At 39.6% G+C, this 11958-nt stretch overlaps 2 protein-coding genes across 2 annotated transcripts; one reads left to right on the top strand and one right to left on the bottom strand.

The window, feature by feature from the left end:
- Positions 1 to 611: 611 nt before the first annotated feature.
- Positions 612 to 6579, top strand: rac1a (Rac family small GTPase 1a). The gene is made up of 6 exons (XM_005721682.1): positions 612 to 942; positions 2819 to 2890; positions 3056 to 3173; positions 3697 to 3759; positions 4164 to 4323; positions 5195 to 6579. The coding sequence occupies exons 1-6, from the start codon at positions 908 to 910 to the stop codon at positions 5323 to 5325; spliced, it is 579 nt and encodes a 192-aa protein (XP_005721739.1). The 5' UTR covers positions 612 to 907; the 3' UTR covers positions 5326 to 6579.
- Positions 6580 to 6983: 404 nt separating this feature from the next.
- On the bottom strand, positions 6984 to 11046 carry crym (crystallin, mu). Its single transcript, XM_005721681.1, has 8 exons — positions 10745 to 11046; positions 10500 to 10650; positions 10357 to 10419; positions 10158 to 10259; positions 8123 to 8306; positions 7835 to 7956; positions 7654 to 7738; positions 6984 to 7549 (listed from the first exon to the last, which is right to left on the bottom strand). The coding sequence occupies exons 1-8, from the start codon at positions 11032 to 11034 to the stop codon at positions 7476 to 7478; spliced, it is 1071 nt and encodes a 356-aa protein (XP_005721738.1). The 5' UTR covers positions 11035 to 11046; the 3' UTR covers positions 6984 to 7475.
- Between the last annotated feature and the right edge of the window lie 912 nt (positions 11047 to 11958).

Raw genomic sequence — 11958 nt, 5'->3', positions numbered from 1 at the left:
TCTTTCTTTTTGTTTTGTTTGCATAGAATTTTCATCTCACAAAACAAATTTTATTATTAGTTAATGATAGCCAGAATGAAAACAAATTGCAGGTTTTAAATGATGATTTCATTTTTTTTCTTTGTTTCTTAAACGTATTTTTCACGTGCATGTTGCTAGTTTTATAATATGACACTGCTTACCCCAGCCAGTTACATTTAACCAGTAAAGACAGCAGGAATGCTCACTTGAATATTTACATGAATGTGCTTAACTGTCCCTGCAGTTATTTAACAACTGACGTTTCTTCAGATATTAAGAGATAGATTGCACTTATCAACCTCTAACTAGACATTGCCGTTATAAAAATAATTATTCGGCAATATGAAACATTATTATATAGCTAGATGTTATTCCAAAATATTCCAAGTATTTTAACTTTTTTTGCCTTTTTTTTCTCCTTACTTTTTACATGACAGTGCATTGCTGCAAAGAATCATATGTTTATGGAGTTTTTGTTATTTTGTCACTTTTTTGGAGGCTATCACGTTGTTATTTTAACCAGCAGATGGCACATTTTGACTACCATACAATACCCATCTCATGCCTTGCAGGAATCTCCTAGCTTCTGCTTCCAAGTTGTGGGCGTTTTTTCCTTCTCAGTCTTGACTTTTTTTTTTTTTTAGGGTGTTGCCTTTACAACTTTGGAGTTTCACCGGAGTGCTGCTAACAAGGACAGTCAAGTCGGATACGTCCTGTAGCAACATTTAAAACTTTTCGGACCACCGTCGAGGACCCCCCGCTTTGTTTATTCCACACTTTTTCAGACGGTACGGGACCGCTTTATTATAGCCGCTGTTAGCCAGCTAAGCTAACGGACGCCGAGCTGCTGTAACGTCGGCTGAGTCGCCAGAGAGAGAGTCGTTCGATGCAGGCCATAAAATGTGTGGTGGTGGGGGACGGGTAAGTTAAAGGGCAATTTTATTATCAATTTGAGCTCTTAAATGTTCACAGTTTGAAGCACAGTACGATGTTTTATGGCTGTTTTAGTTGACCCAGTTACCAACAGTTGGCTAGCGGCTAACATGCCTAAGATAACAGCCAACATGAGCGACAGCTGTTGTTGTGCCTGTTCTCCAGCCCAGCTGGGTCAGACAGATTTATCTGCATGCCCCGGTTCGGTGTGACTGAAAGGCTCCACAGCACGTTATTTAGCAGGCATTTCGTTTTTTATAAAGTGTTATGATTAAGTGCTTACATTTGTCTGTTTAAATTATGGTTTTACAACAGCTGTGAAGCTGCCCAAGGCCTTTGAGAAACTTAATTCACTCGTTGTTTGAGGCTTTAAAACAACAAACCACCATTAAAATTCAGCAGAAGCCATTTAATTTTAAATTAGCTGGGTCATTCCTTCTCAATTCCTCATATTTTTAAACATTTTCTGCTCAAACATCTCCGATTTGCCTACCAGTCAGAGTTTGGACTCCCATAGTGGTTGCTGTGAAAATTTATCTTTATATCTCAAATATTTTTCTAGATATTTATTAAGTTTTAAATGCCCGTTCATCCACTTTCAGGCCTTTTTTTGCACATTGAAATCTGAGTCAATGTTTGAACATGAATATCTCAAAAACTAGAAAAGAAAGGGCCTGAAATTTCCCTTTCCCTACCACAAAAGTGATTCAGCATCCGTAATATGGGACAGATGCACATAGAAGACTGAATATTGGCAAGTTAAAATATTAATATTTGCGCACACACTAGTTAAATAAATAATTAAAATCTTCACATTGCAAACAAAAAAAGGAAGAAAAAATTGTGATAATTTGTCAATAGTGTATATTTGTATTGTTTTCTCATTTTGTTTTATGCTGGATTGAAAAAAAATTTGAATTTTTTTTACACAAAACAAAAATATCACCAATTAGCTTATTTCAAATTGATCAAAATTCTGGAGTATTCAGATGGTACTCTTAATTATTAATACTGATCCAATAATTTGATTAAATATTTGCTAAACCTACAGCCCTGAAGGAATCGTTGAATTCAGGTTAAGTTTACAGTGTTGTTAGAGATATTAAAAGGCGTTTTGAATACCTTTTTTTTCCCGATTTAAATGTAAAACATGCATTATCAGACTCCTCTAGGGCAGTGTGCTTGCTTACAAAGTTGTTATTGGGTTGGGGTTGGATGTAGAGAAAAAAATGTCTAGAATAATAGTTGATATATGAAGCAAACATTTCAATTTACTACCAAATTTATATATTGGAATAAGCTTTATGAAAATGAAAGTGAAAATGTTAAGTGAAATAGTACTTATGCAAATAAAAACATAATGTCTTTACCTGTGCTCAGCACAAAGTTTTATCTAGTAGTTGAGACCTATCATAGTTCACCGTATGACTGGGTGGCATTTAATGATCTCTGTGTGTGTGGTGTGTGTGTGTGTGTGTGTAAATTCTCACTTTGTTGAAAATCATGGATCAGATATACTTAGGATTATGATGCATTTCTAAGCCTACAGTTCATTTTGTAATGTATTTGTATGTGCTCTTATCCCCTATACTATACTATACTGTGTGTGTTTTAGATCATATAATATAAAAGCTGTTTCAGGACACTCCTGAGCATAATTAAACTTTTGCGATTAAGACCTGACATCTCTTTGAAAGATCACAACAAAGCCAAAGCAGTAGGTCAGCAGTGGTCATCCAAAGCTAGATCTTTTACATGAAACCTGTAACTCGACATGTTAACCTGTCCAGTAGCACAGTTTCCCCATTCACACATTTCAAGTAAAGTGCTCCACTTCTCATCATTCCCTCCTTCCTCCTCTCAGGGCTGTGGGTAAAACATGTCTGCTAATCAGCTACACTACCAATGCCTTCCCCGGAGAGTACATCCCCACGGTGTAAGTATCACACACACCAAATCCCCCACTGGCCAGCTGAGGTAGGGGTGTCAAATTGACTTGTGGCAGTTAATCTTGAACATTAAGTTGCATATTACAGAAGAAAAAAGTTTTGTACGTTTTTGCATAGTTTCAAAAACATTATCCACCTCTCATTCTCTGCAGCTTTGACAATTACTCTGCCAATGTGATGGTTGATGGGAAACCAGTGAACCTGGGACTGTGGGATACAGCAGGACAGGAGGATTATGACAGGCTCAGGCCACTGTCCTACCCGCAGACAGTATGTATACAGGCATATATTACATGTGTTTATCCACTGTCTTGCATAGTTTGGTGTAGCCAGACAATGTTCACTTACCCAGCACCGATTTGGAGTTATTCACTGGCCTCTAATACTCAAGACAGGGTCTGTGCATTCTGCAGAGTAGAGCCTTGTATCCACAGTACCTATACACTGTCTGGAGGACGGCTGGAGGAAGTGAAAAGCAGCTCTTGCTTTTGAAAAGCAGCTCTTGTTTGCCCTCTTTGTCTTCGCAGTCAAGTTGGCCTCTGTGCCAATGACTCGAGTAATGGGAGTCACTTTGTTTACCCAACAGGACCAGCCTCTGTTTGTGTTTATTTGTGAATCCTCACATCTGCATTAGTCAGTCTTATGTTCAAAATGTTCATCCTCAACTGTTATGGTTAATTAGTTCTTACAGTAAGTTTGGGTTATTATTTTCCAAGTTGGAACACAGACGCCTGCGCAGCGATAGTGAAGTTCTTAATGTCGTAGTGATTTGTGTCTGTTTTGTCCTCCTCAGGACGTGTTCCTGATTTGCTTTTCACTCGTCAGTCCAGCCTCCTTTGAAAACGTCCGTGCCAAGGTCAGTACAGCATGCTCTTTAATATTAACTTAACTGTTGTCCATGAAATGCCATTCTCAGGTCAGCTTGGCTGGGTAATTGTGTTAGTGTGAAACATAGCCAGATGATGGTGTGCATTTTTGACACAATTCTAAGTCTAGCTAAAGAAATATGCTTAATTTTAGGATTTTTTTTTTTTTGTCACAATGGTTTCCAAAAAACTATTAAAAAATGTTTTAAAAGCAAAATGTAAGTTTTAGTTCAAATGCAGCTCTTTGATGCAATGATCACACTTCTTTAAGGTAACACTGTTTGAAACTGGAAACTGTGAAAGAAATCTATTGTTTTAAACAATGCACTTGCGTTCAGTATCTTCTTTTTATTTAATAATAATGCATGCCAACACTTCTGTCCTCACCCTGCAGTGGTACCCTGAGGTGAGGCACCATTGCCCCAACACACCTATAATCCTGGTGGGAACCAAGCTGGATCTAAGAGACGACAAGGACACCATTGAGAAGCTGAAGGAGAAGAAACTCTCTCCTATTATCTACCCGCAAGGGTTGGCCATGGCTAAAGAAATAAGTCAGTTGTAGCTCCACACTTTGACAAATGCTTCCTTTTTAAAATAATAATAATAATAATAATAATTTATTGACTATTATTTTAGAGGATGAGGATGCTAGAAGGAAAACTCTGCAAGGGACTATTTTAAATTTGGCAGATTCCTGTTAACTTGGCTGCAGACTGACAGCAGCAGCGACTGGCGTCTGTTTGTTGCTCGTTTGTCGATTCATTGTTGGCATTTCAGGAATATTTATTGACATTTTACACTTGTTACAGTATTTAAGTAGTGACTTTTCTCCTATAATTGTTTTTGCTGCTTTAGAAACAGCATTTTGTTTCATTTTCTTTTTGATGATATTTCTCATTTTAATAATAATAATAATAATAATAATAATAATAATAATAATAATAATAATAATAAGAAAAATAAAAACACTTATTAATTAGCATCTGGACAGGTGTGCCTAATTAAGTGGCTGGCGAGTATATTGTGTCTATTTATAGTCACATAGTAGTTATTTGGAAGAGACCATCTCCTACCTTCCAGATGGAGCCTCAGAAACTAAGCCTTTAGAAATCTGATAAAACTGCGCACAATTTGTTTTAAACTTATAATTCATTATGGCAATTAAAATATTTAACATTTCTATTGCTGAGTTGTTTTTTTCATCATTGATTATTTGTAATTGTGTTTTTATCCATTTCTTTCTTTTCTATTTAGAAACCTCTGCCGCCTTTTGTTGCCTAAAGTGTAGAAGCGCCTTGAGGCGACTTATGTTGTGATTTGGCGCTATATAAATAAAATTGAATTGAATTGAATAGAAGGATCTTAAAATATGTTTTGACTAAAAAAACGAGACTGTTCTTCTTTCCCCCTTTTGTTGACCAGGTGCAGTGAAATACTTGGAGTGCTCAGCTTTGACCCAGCGTGGCCTTAAAACGGTGTTTGATGAAGCCATCAGGGCAGTTCTGTGCCCACCACCTGTCAAGAGAAGGAGGAGGAAGTGCAGCGTGTTGTAACGGGGAGCAGCAAATACAGTCGAAATCAGAACTCGCCTGCTTGGAGGGAAGAAGACGGCTGGGTTATTTTCACCCTGTGTCCTTGCTTACATAGAAGCTTTGGTAGATCAGACTTCCATCTGAAAGAACTTTACAGATTTAAGGGGTGCAGAAGAGTTTCTGTCAGATCTTTTCTCTGAGTTTGCATCTGTTTAGTCCTTTCAGATGGATGGGAAAGAAGTGATTTTTTGCTAAGGCCTCGGGGAACGGGAGAGCAGGGGATGTAATTGTTGAGCTGGGGAGAGAGGGAGGATTTTACTAAAAGAAAAACAAAAGTCGTCGGTTTTCTCAGACATTGTGAAGAAACACTACCTGAAGGTGAATTTCTTGTGACACTACCGTAGATTTAACACTAAAAGAAGGAAGTTCTGCACGGCACTCTATCCCCTACACACTAAGAGATTCCTGTTGCCTTGATTAAAATTTTAGTTTTAAGCGGTAAAAAGATTTTTTTAGAATTTTTTTTTTTTTTTTCTCCTTCCTCCATTGGACCATTTTTGTTTACACGTGTCATCCAACTAGAGGTGCTGCGAAAACTCAGCCATCTCTTGCTAGTCCCTCTGTGAACACTTTAATACTGTTTTTACCTGCACAACGTGTCGTCATGCAGTTGTGAAGAAAACCTTTAAACCCTAAAATGACTGCAATAAATTTTTGAAGCTCCTGCTCAGAATAATTGCAAGAGTGCAGTGATCAAACATTAAAGAGACGGTGTCTGGTTAATATTTTTAACATTTAGTTGTCTTGTTCCTCAATGTTTTTTTTCTAAATGTATCCATTGGTCTTGTCTCATCATATGTGAGCACAGTATTTTATGAATGACGGTCAGACATGTGAAGGTGTCTGTGCAGCAGGTCTTGTTTTGCTCTCCTTTATTTTTCCTTTAAAGTTGGGCCCTAGCTTTCACCAAATTTTACCCAGACGACGCTTCTTGCTAGTATGTGATACCCACTGTGTCATAGCCATCATGGAAGTGTGTAACATTTCATTTTGAACCTGTCTGTTATGAAGCCAGTGAAGTAATTTTTGAAGGTCAGAGCTGATTTGAATGCATTTTGTTTTACAATTAAACTTCAGTAACAGAAAATTTATTATTTTGAAATGATCAAGTTGTGCGATTGCTCCAGGGAACTCAACATTTTATCAGCGTTTCATTGGCACAGAGGAAGTTGGATTTAATTTCTTAATAAATGTGGTTTCATTTTCACATTGTAATTTGCTGTGATTTCTTTTTCTTTCTTCCTTTTTTTTTTAAGCAAATTTGTTAAACTCTGTGTTTTTACATTTTATATGATGCCACAGACATTCTTGTCAAGGTAAAGGTTTAAAAATGTTACTATTTCCAATGAAATGCTTTGATTGGAGTAGTCCAAATTTTAAAAAGGGGGAAAATGCCCCATTAACATGTTTTGCTTCTGTACTCCACCACAATGGAAGCGGTGTACAGAAGCAAAACTACAAAAAGAGTCTCAGAGCTTCCTGTAAATTAACAGGCGACATGGAGCCGCTGGTCTGTCCATCTCTTGTAGCGCAGCAGCAGTTGTCAACTTTTTCTGTCCCCGCTTGGAACCAGAACATGGTTCATACCTCCCGACACTTTAATGATCAACAACATTAAATTAAAAACAAAACAAGGATCCAAATTTATTAGCGTCAGCCAACGTATTTTTTTCATGCATAAATCATTTCAACTTGGATTTACTCCAGATTTTTTCTTTCAACCAAGGTGGGAAAGTGTTACAAAAGTTTAAAAAAACAGACTTGAGTCTGCCTCAATTGTGGTTTATTATTTCCGAATATTAGTGTACCATATTAAACAATGTGGTGAACACTATAACCACAGTAGAGGAACATCAGCATGTTAATCTCACAGCCTCACTTAACTCGTGCAGTTGTAGATTTGTTCAGGTTCCTCGATATCACTTAAGTCAGTTATCTGCTTTCTTCCCTACCCTGACTTTGTGATTCATCGGCTAACAGCTAAACTTAATATTAAAATAAGCTCTGAGGAAAGGCCAGACATATTTCTTTTGCTCCCTGATAATTGTTCTTGTATGGCTTCATTCTTGGTCATTTGTGTGATGTGTAAAGGTTAAAAGTACATGGCCGCTTCACAGTTTGTAGGCTTTGGCTTTCCACTGCTCGTATACCAGGTTAGCAGCCACTGCATCTTCAACTCCCATTCCTGTTATTAAAAAAACAAAGACATTTTCAAAGCATTAAATTTCTTAATGAGATGAAAACATGAAGTAGAGGCCAGATTGTGTGGCTTTAAAGAGTGAGACTTACCAAGGGACTTAAACACAGTGGTCTTCTCTCTGTAAGCAGGTTTGATCCCATTAATAACATCTCCGAGCTCTGCAAACACCTCAACCTGCAAACGGCACAAACGCTGTAATATTCTTCCTCACATAAGATGCCAGTGACACACACACTGACCTGTAAGCATAACAGGAGATGACACACTGACCCCAGAGAGGATGACATCACCGGACTCGGCCATTGCTCCCTCCCTGCTGTCAGCATACACCACAGCCTCCTTCATCAATGAGTCATCCAGCTCCCGCCAATCTGGCCTGCAAGCTCCCACCGCTGGTTAGAGGAAAAGTAGAGAAACTGTTTTTCTTTTTAAAATTATTTTCTGTAGTAACTGGTAAAAAAACGCTCCATCTGTTTCCTCAGTTTTGCATAACCATCAATGTAAAAAAAAATCTCCCCCACTTCCCTTAAAATATTTTGTGGGTGAATTACTTCTCACCTGCCACATGGGCCCCTGGTTTGACCCACCGGCCACACAGCACTGGCTCTATAGACCTGGTTACTGTTACTATTACATCCGCTCCCCTCACTGCTTCTTCCACTGAACCGCACACCGTCACGGGACCGCCAACTGAGCGGCGAAACTTCTCCGCTCCCTCCCTTCTGTGGTTCCACACCCGTACCTGAAATGAAGTTTCAGGGGAAGCGAAACAACCAACAAATCTTTGATTAGTTGGTGCAGTTAATGCATTAATATAGCTGTGATCAGTAACTGAGTAAATACTAAATGCAGTTTTTAAGTAATTTAATTTATTAAGGGATAAAAAATATCCAAACCTACCTGGCCCTGTGTGAAAATGTAATTGTCCCCTTGTTTGCCTTGAATGGCCTGTTTAAGGTCCTGTCAAAACATCTCAATCTGATTTAAGTCTGGTCTTTGACTAGGCCACTCCCAAAGCTTAATTTTCTGTTTATTGAGCCAATCAGAGGTAGACTAGCTGGTGTGTTTCAGATCATTGTCCTGCTGCAGAGCTCAGGGCATGAACTGATAACTGGACGTCCTCCTTCAGGATTTTCTGCTAAAGCAAGAACATCCTGGAATCATCAAGGAAACCAGGTGCTGATGCAGCAAAGCCTCCTCAGATCATCACATTGACATCACCATGTTTGACTGTTGGTTTGATGTTCTTTTTATGAAATGCTTTGAGTTTTATGGCAAGGTTTGAGTCCCATTACATGTGACTAATGGGAGTTCAGCTTTTCTCTCGTCAGTGCACAGAATATTTTCCCAGGTGTCTTGGGAATCATCAAGATGTTTTTGGCAAATGTGAGACGAGCCTTTCTTTTCTTTTTGGTCAGCAGTGGTTTTCATGTTGGATCTCTCCCATAGATGCTATTTTTGCCCAGTCTCTTTCTTAATGTGGAATCATGAACTCTGACCTTAACTGAGACAAGTGAACCCAGCAGTTCTTTAAATGTTGTTCTGGGCTCTTCTGTGACCTCCTGCATGAGTCTTCAAAGTGCTTTTGAAGTAATTTGGTAGGCCGGCCACTCCAGGAAAGGAAATTTTCTCCATTTCTGCATAATGGCTCTCACTGTGGCTCACTAGAGTCCCAATTTTGGTGCTTCTTAGAAATAGTTTTTCAACCCTTTCCAGACTCATAGATGTCACTGATCTTGTTTCTCAGCTGTTGTGTTACTTTTTAAAATCTTTTAAGCCTGCTTCAGTTTGTCACAGAAGTTCTGTGTAAGTGATTTCTTTATTCAGCAGTAGGGATGGGTACCGGTATCCGGTTCTGACATAAACGGTAGTAACCAGACCAAAAAGCAGCGCACATTTCGGTACTCTGAATGGGACATTTTGGACCAACATTTTACACAGCACTCTCTACCACTATAATAGAAAACACCACATAAGGAAATATCTTCTGGAGGAATGGTACTTATCTCTAAAGAACAGCTCCAAATACCTGGAGAATTAATGCTAAAGAGCATTAAGAGTGTTCTGGTGGCACACGTCAAAAGACTATTGGTTTTTCCTTTAACATGAATGTATGGGTCATTTATACAATGTTCAGGTACTGCTGCTACTGTTACTGGTCAGAGATCATTTTAAATACCGACATCTGGCAAAATATAGAACACATTTTTATCCCTTTCTCACCGACACTGCTAGCAGGCCGGCAGCAGGGACTGCTCAAAGGAATGCTTTGTGCACATGCTTACTACTGTCCCTCTCTGTCAGCCCCACGGAGCTCAGCAAGCTGTGCTGTCACACATTTTGCACATTTAATAAGAGCCGACATCCTTCAGGTAACTCACAGTATGTTCAGTTTTGTGCAAAAGTCTGGGGTCCCTTATGTTGCACAGATTTCTTTAAATGAAAAAATAAATAAATGAAAACCCCTGCAGCAAACAAGCCTCTTAGTGGGGCAGACGTTGCACTTGCTTCTTATTCTTTAATAAATATGTAATAGTATGCTGTACTTAACGTATCATGTTCTCTAAAATAAATATATTTTTTGGAAGCATACCTCTTTAAATGAAAGCATTTCAGTGAAGGCTTTATAGTGACTCAGGGCTTGTTGGCCGGTCCCCAAGATGGCCAGAACCTCGGCTCCATGGCGCATCAGCAGCTGCATGACACACCAGGGCAGACCCAGAAGTTCAGAGCTACAGCAGGATTTCCAGAATAGAAAAGGCATGCTGTGAATAAATCGAGAGCGGAAGTACCTTAGCCGAGATTGCTGAAGCTCCAGCAGTACGCATGTTAGTGATTGCCTCTCCATCCATGACCTGCGGGTTGGAAGCATGAGACTGCAGCTCATAAAACCAAAGCCATCAGAAAGACAGGTGCATGCGGGGATTGAACTCACAGCTTTCATATGCCCGGACTCGGGATCCAGCAGCAACACTGTGGCTGACACTGATGGCAAAGTGGAGCCAGCCCCCCTGTTGTAGAAGCACACTAACTTTGTGGACAGGACTCCGTCATTCTCCATGTATGTAGGCATCAGCCCCAGAAACCTAGAAACGAGAGCGAGTTTCAACCAGCAGTAGCTGCACCCTGTTAATGGTTGATTTGTGCTGAAGCTCTCTTGAAGCAGACGGAGGGCCTTACCCGTTGTGTTTCTGCAGGGGCACCGTGGAGCGCACAGGCTGGATAACCTCCGCGCTGTCCCGGCTGGAGAACTTACCTAAAGCCTCCTCCAGACGGGGGATCAGCTCTTTGTAATGCAACAGGCTCTCAACTTCACGCTCCCATATGATAACAGGAGGAGCCCCAGCCATGGCTGCTGCTTCTGAGACGCTGATGCGGAACTGACTTAACTGGTTTGGTTCAAAATTTGAGTCAACATCGAGCGGGATTTGAGCTGCGTTCAAGAGCCGCAGTAAAGCTTTTTTAAACATGTTGCGCGGAGAGAGGCGGGACGCACAGAGGAGGCTGTATAATCCACTGCGCTTTCCAAGCGCCAGGCTCCCGTAGTCTGTGATTTGGCACCAGTTTAAGGGGAGAAAGTATTCAAACAAGCCAATCTCAGGTTGATACCCACTTAATCCGTGTTTAAGTGTTGCAGTTTCTACGCAAACGATTGCGAAACAATGTCCTGTCTTCAGATTATAACCAGTAACGGGGCCAGCTAGATGCTGCTTTCACGCCCCCTAGAAGGTTTGTAAGTCCTTTGACTTCCACAGTTGTTAGTATTTGTATGACTGTAGAAATTCGGAATTATGAATTCATTACTTTTAATTGACAATTTACATCCGTGCTTTTGAGAATGTTTCCCGACTGATTATTTATCCTGATGCAAAAAAAAGAAAACAAATTGTAATTAACATTTTGATGTAGTGATCAGTGTAAGAACGTGTTTTATACAGTACTGTACAAAGGTTTTGAGCCAGAAAAAATTGGAAAGAGGTGATCAATTTATCAAAACACATGCAAAAACATACAGAATTACAGCATATACAGCAAAAACAGTTTGTTGGGTCAGTGTTTGGTATGACCACATTTATTCTTTCAATTCTCTTAGGATAGTTTGCCTGTCATTTCTTTAAGTAGTCTTTGAGAATAGTTGTCAAGGCTGCTTGACTTCTGCCATGCTGAAGACAGTTTGAACCAAACATTTCAAAGCCATCACTAAATATGACTTGTTTGCCACCGATTTCCATCCCAGTGTTTCTGTAACCTGGTGTACCTCAGCCTTTTCTCCATGTTTCCTTCCACTGAGACCATTTCTGATAAGGCTTCAGTGAAGAATAGATGCATCTCTCAGGTCCTTGGTCAGGTCTCTCAAGGACATGATTTTCAGATAGTCCTCATCTGCTATTTTC

Source organism: Pundamilia nyererei, unplaced genomic scaffold (genome assembly GCF_000239375.1).
Source record: "Pundamilia nyererei isolate P.nyererei 1_Seehausen unplaced genomic scaffold, PunNye1.0 scaffold00005, whole genome shotgun sequence".
Classification (NCBI taxonomy): Eukaryota; Metazoa; Chordata; class Actinopteri; order Cichliformes; family Cichlidae; genus Pundamilia; species Pundamilia nyererei.
The sequence above is the reverse complement of the archived record's forward strand: the minus strand, read 5'-3'. Positions and strand labels throughout refer to the sequence as shown.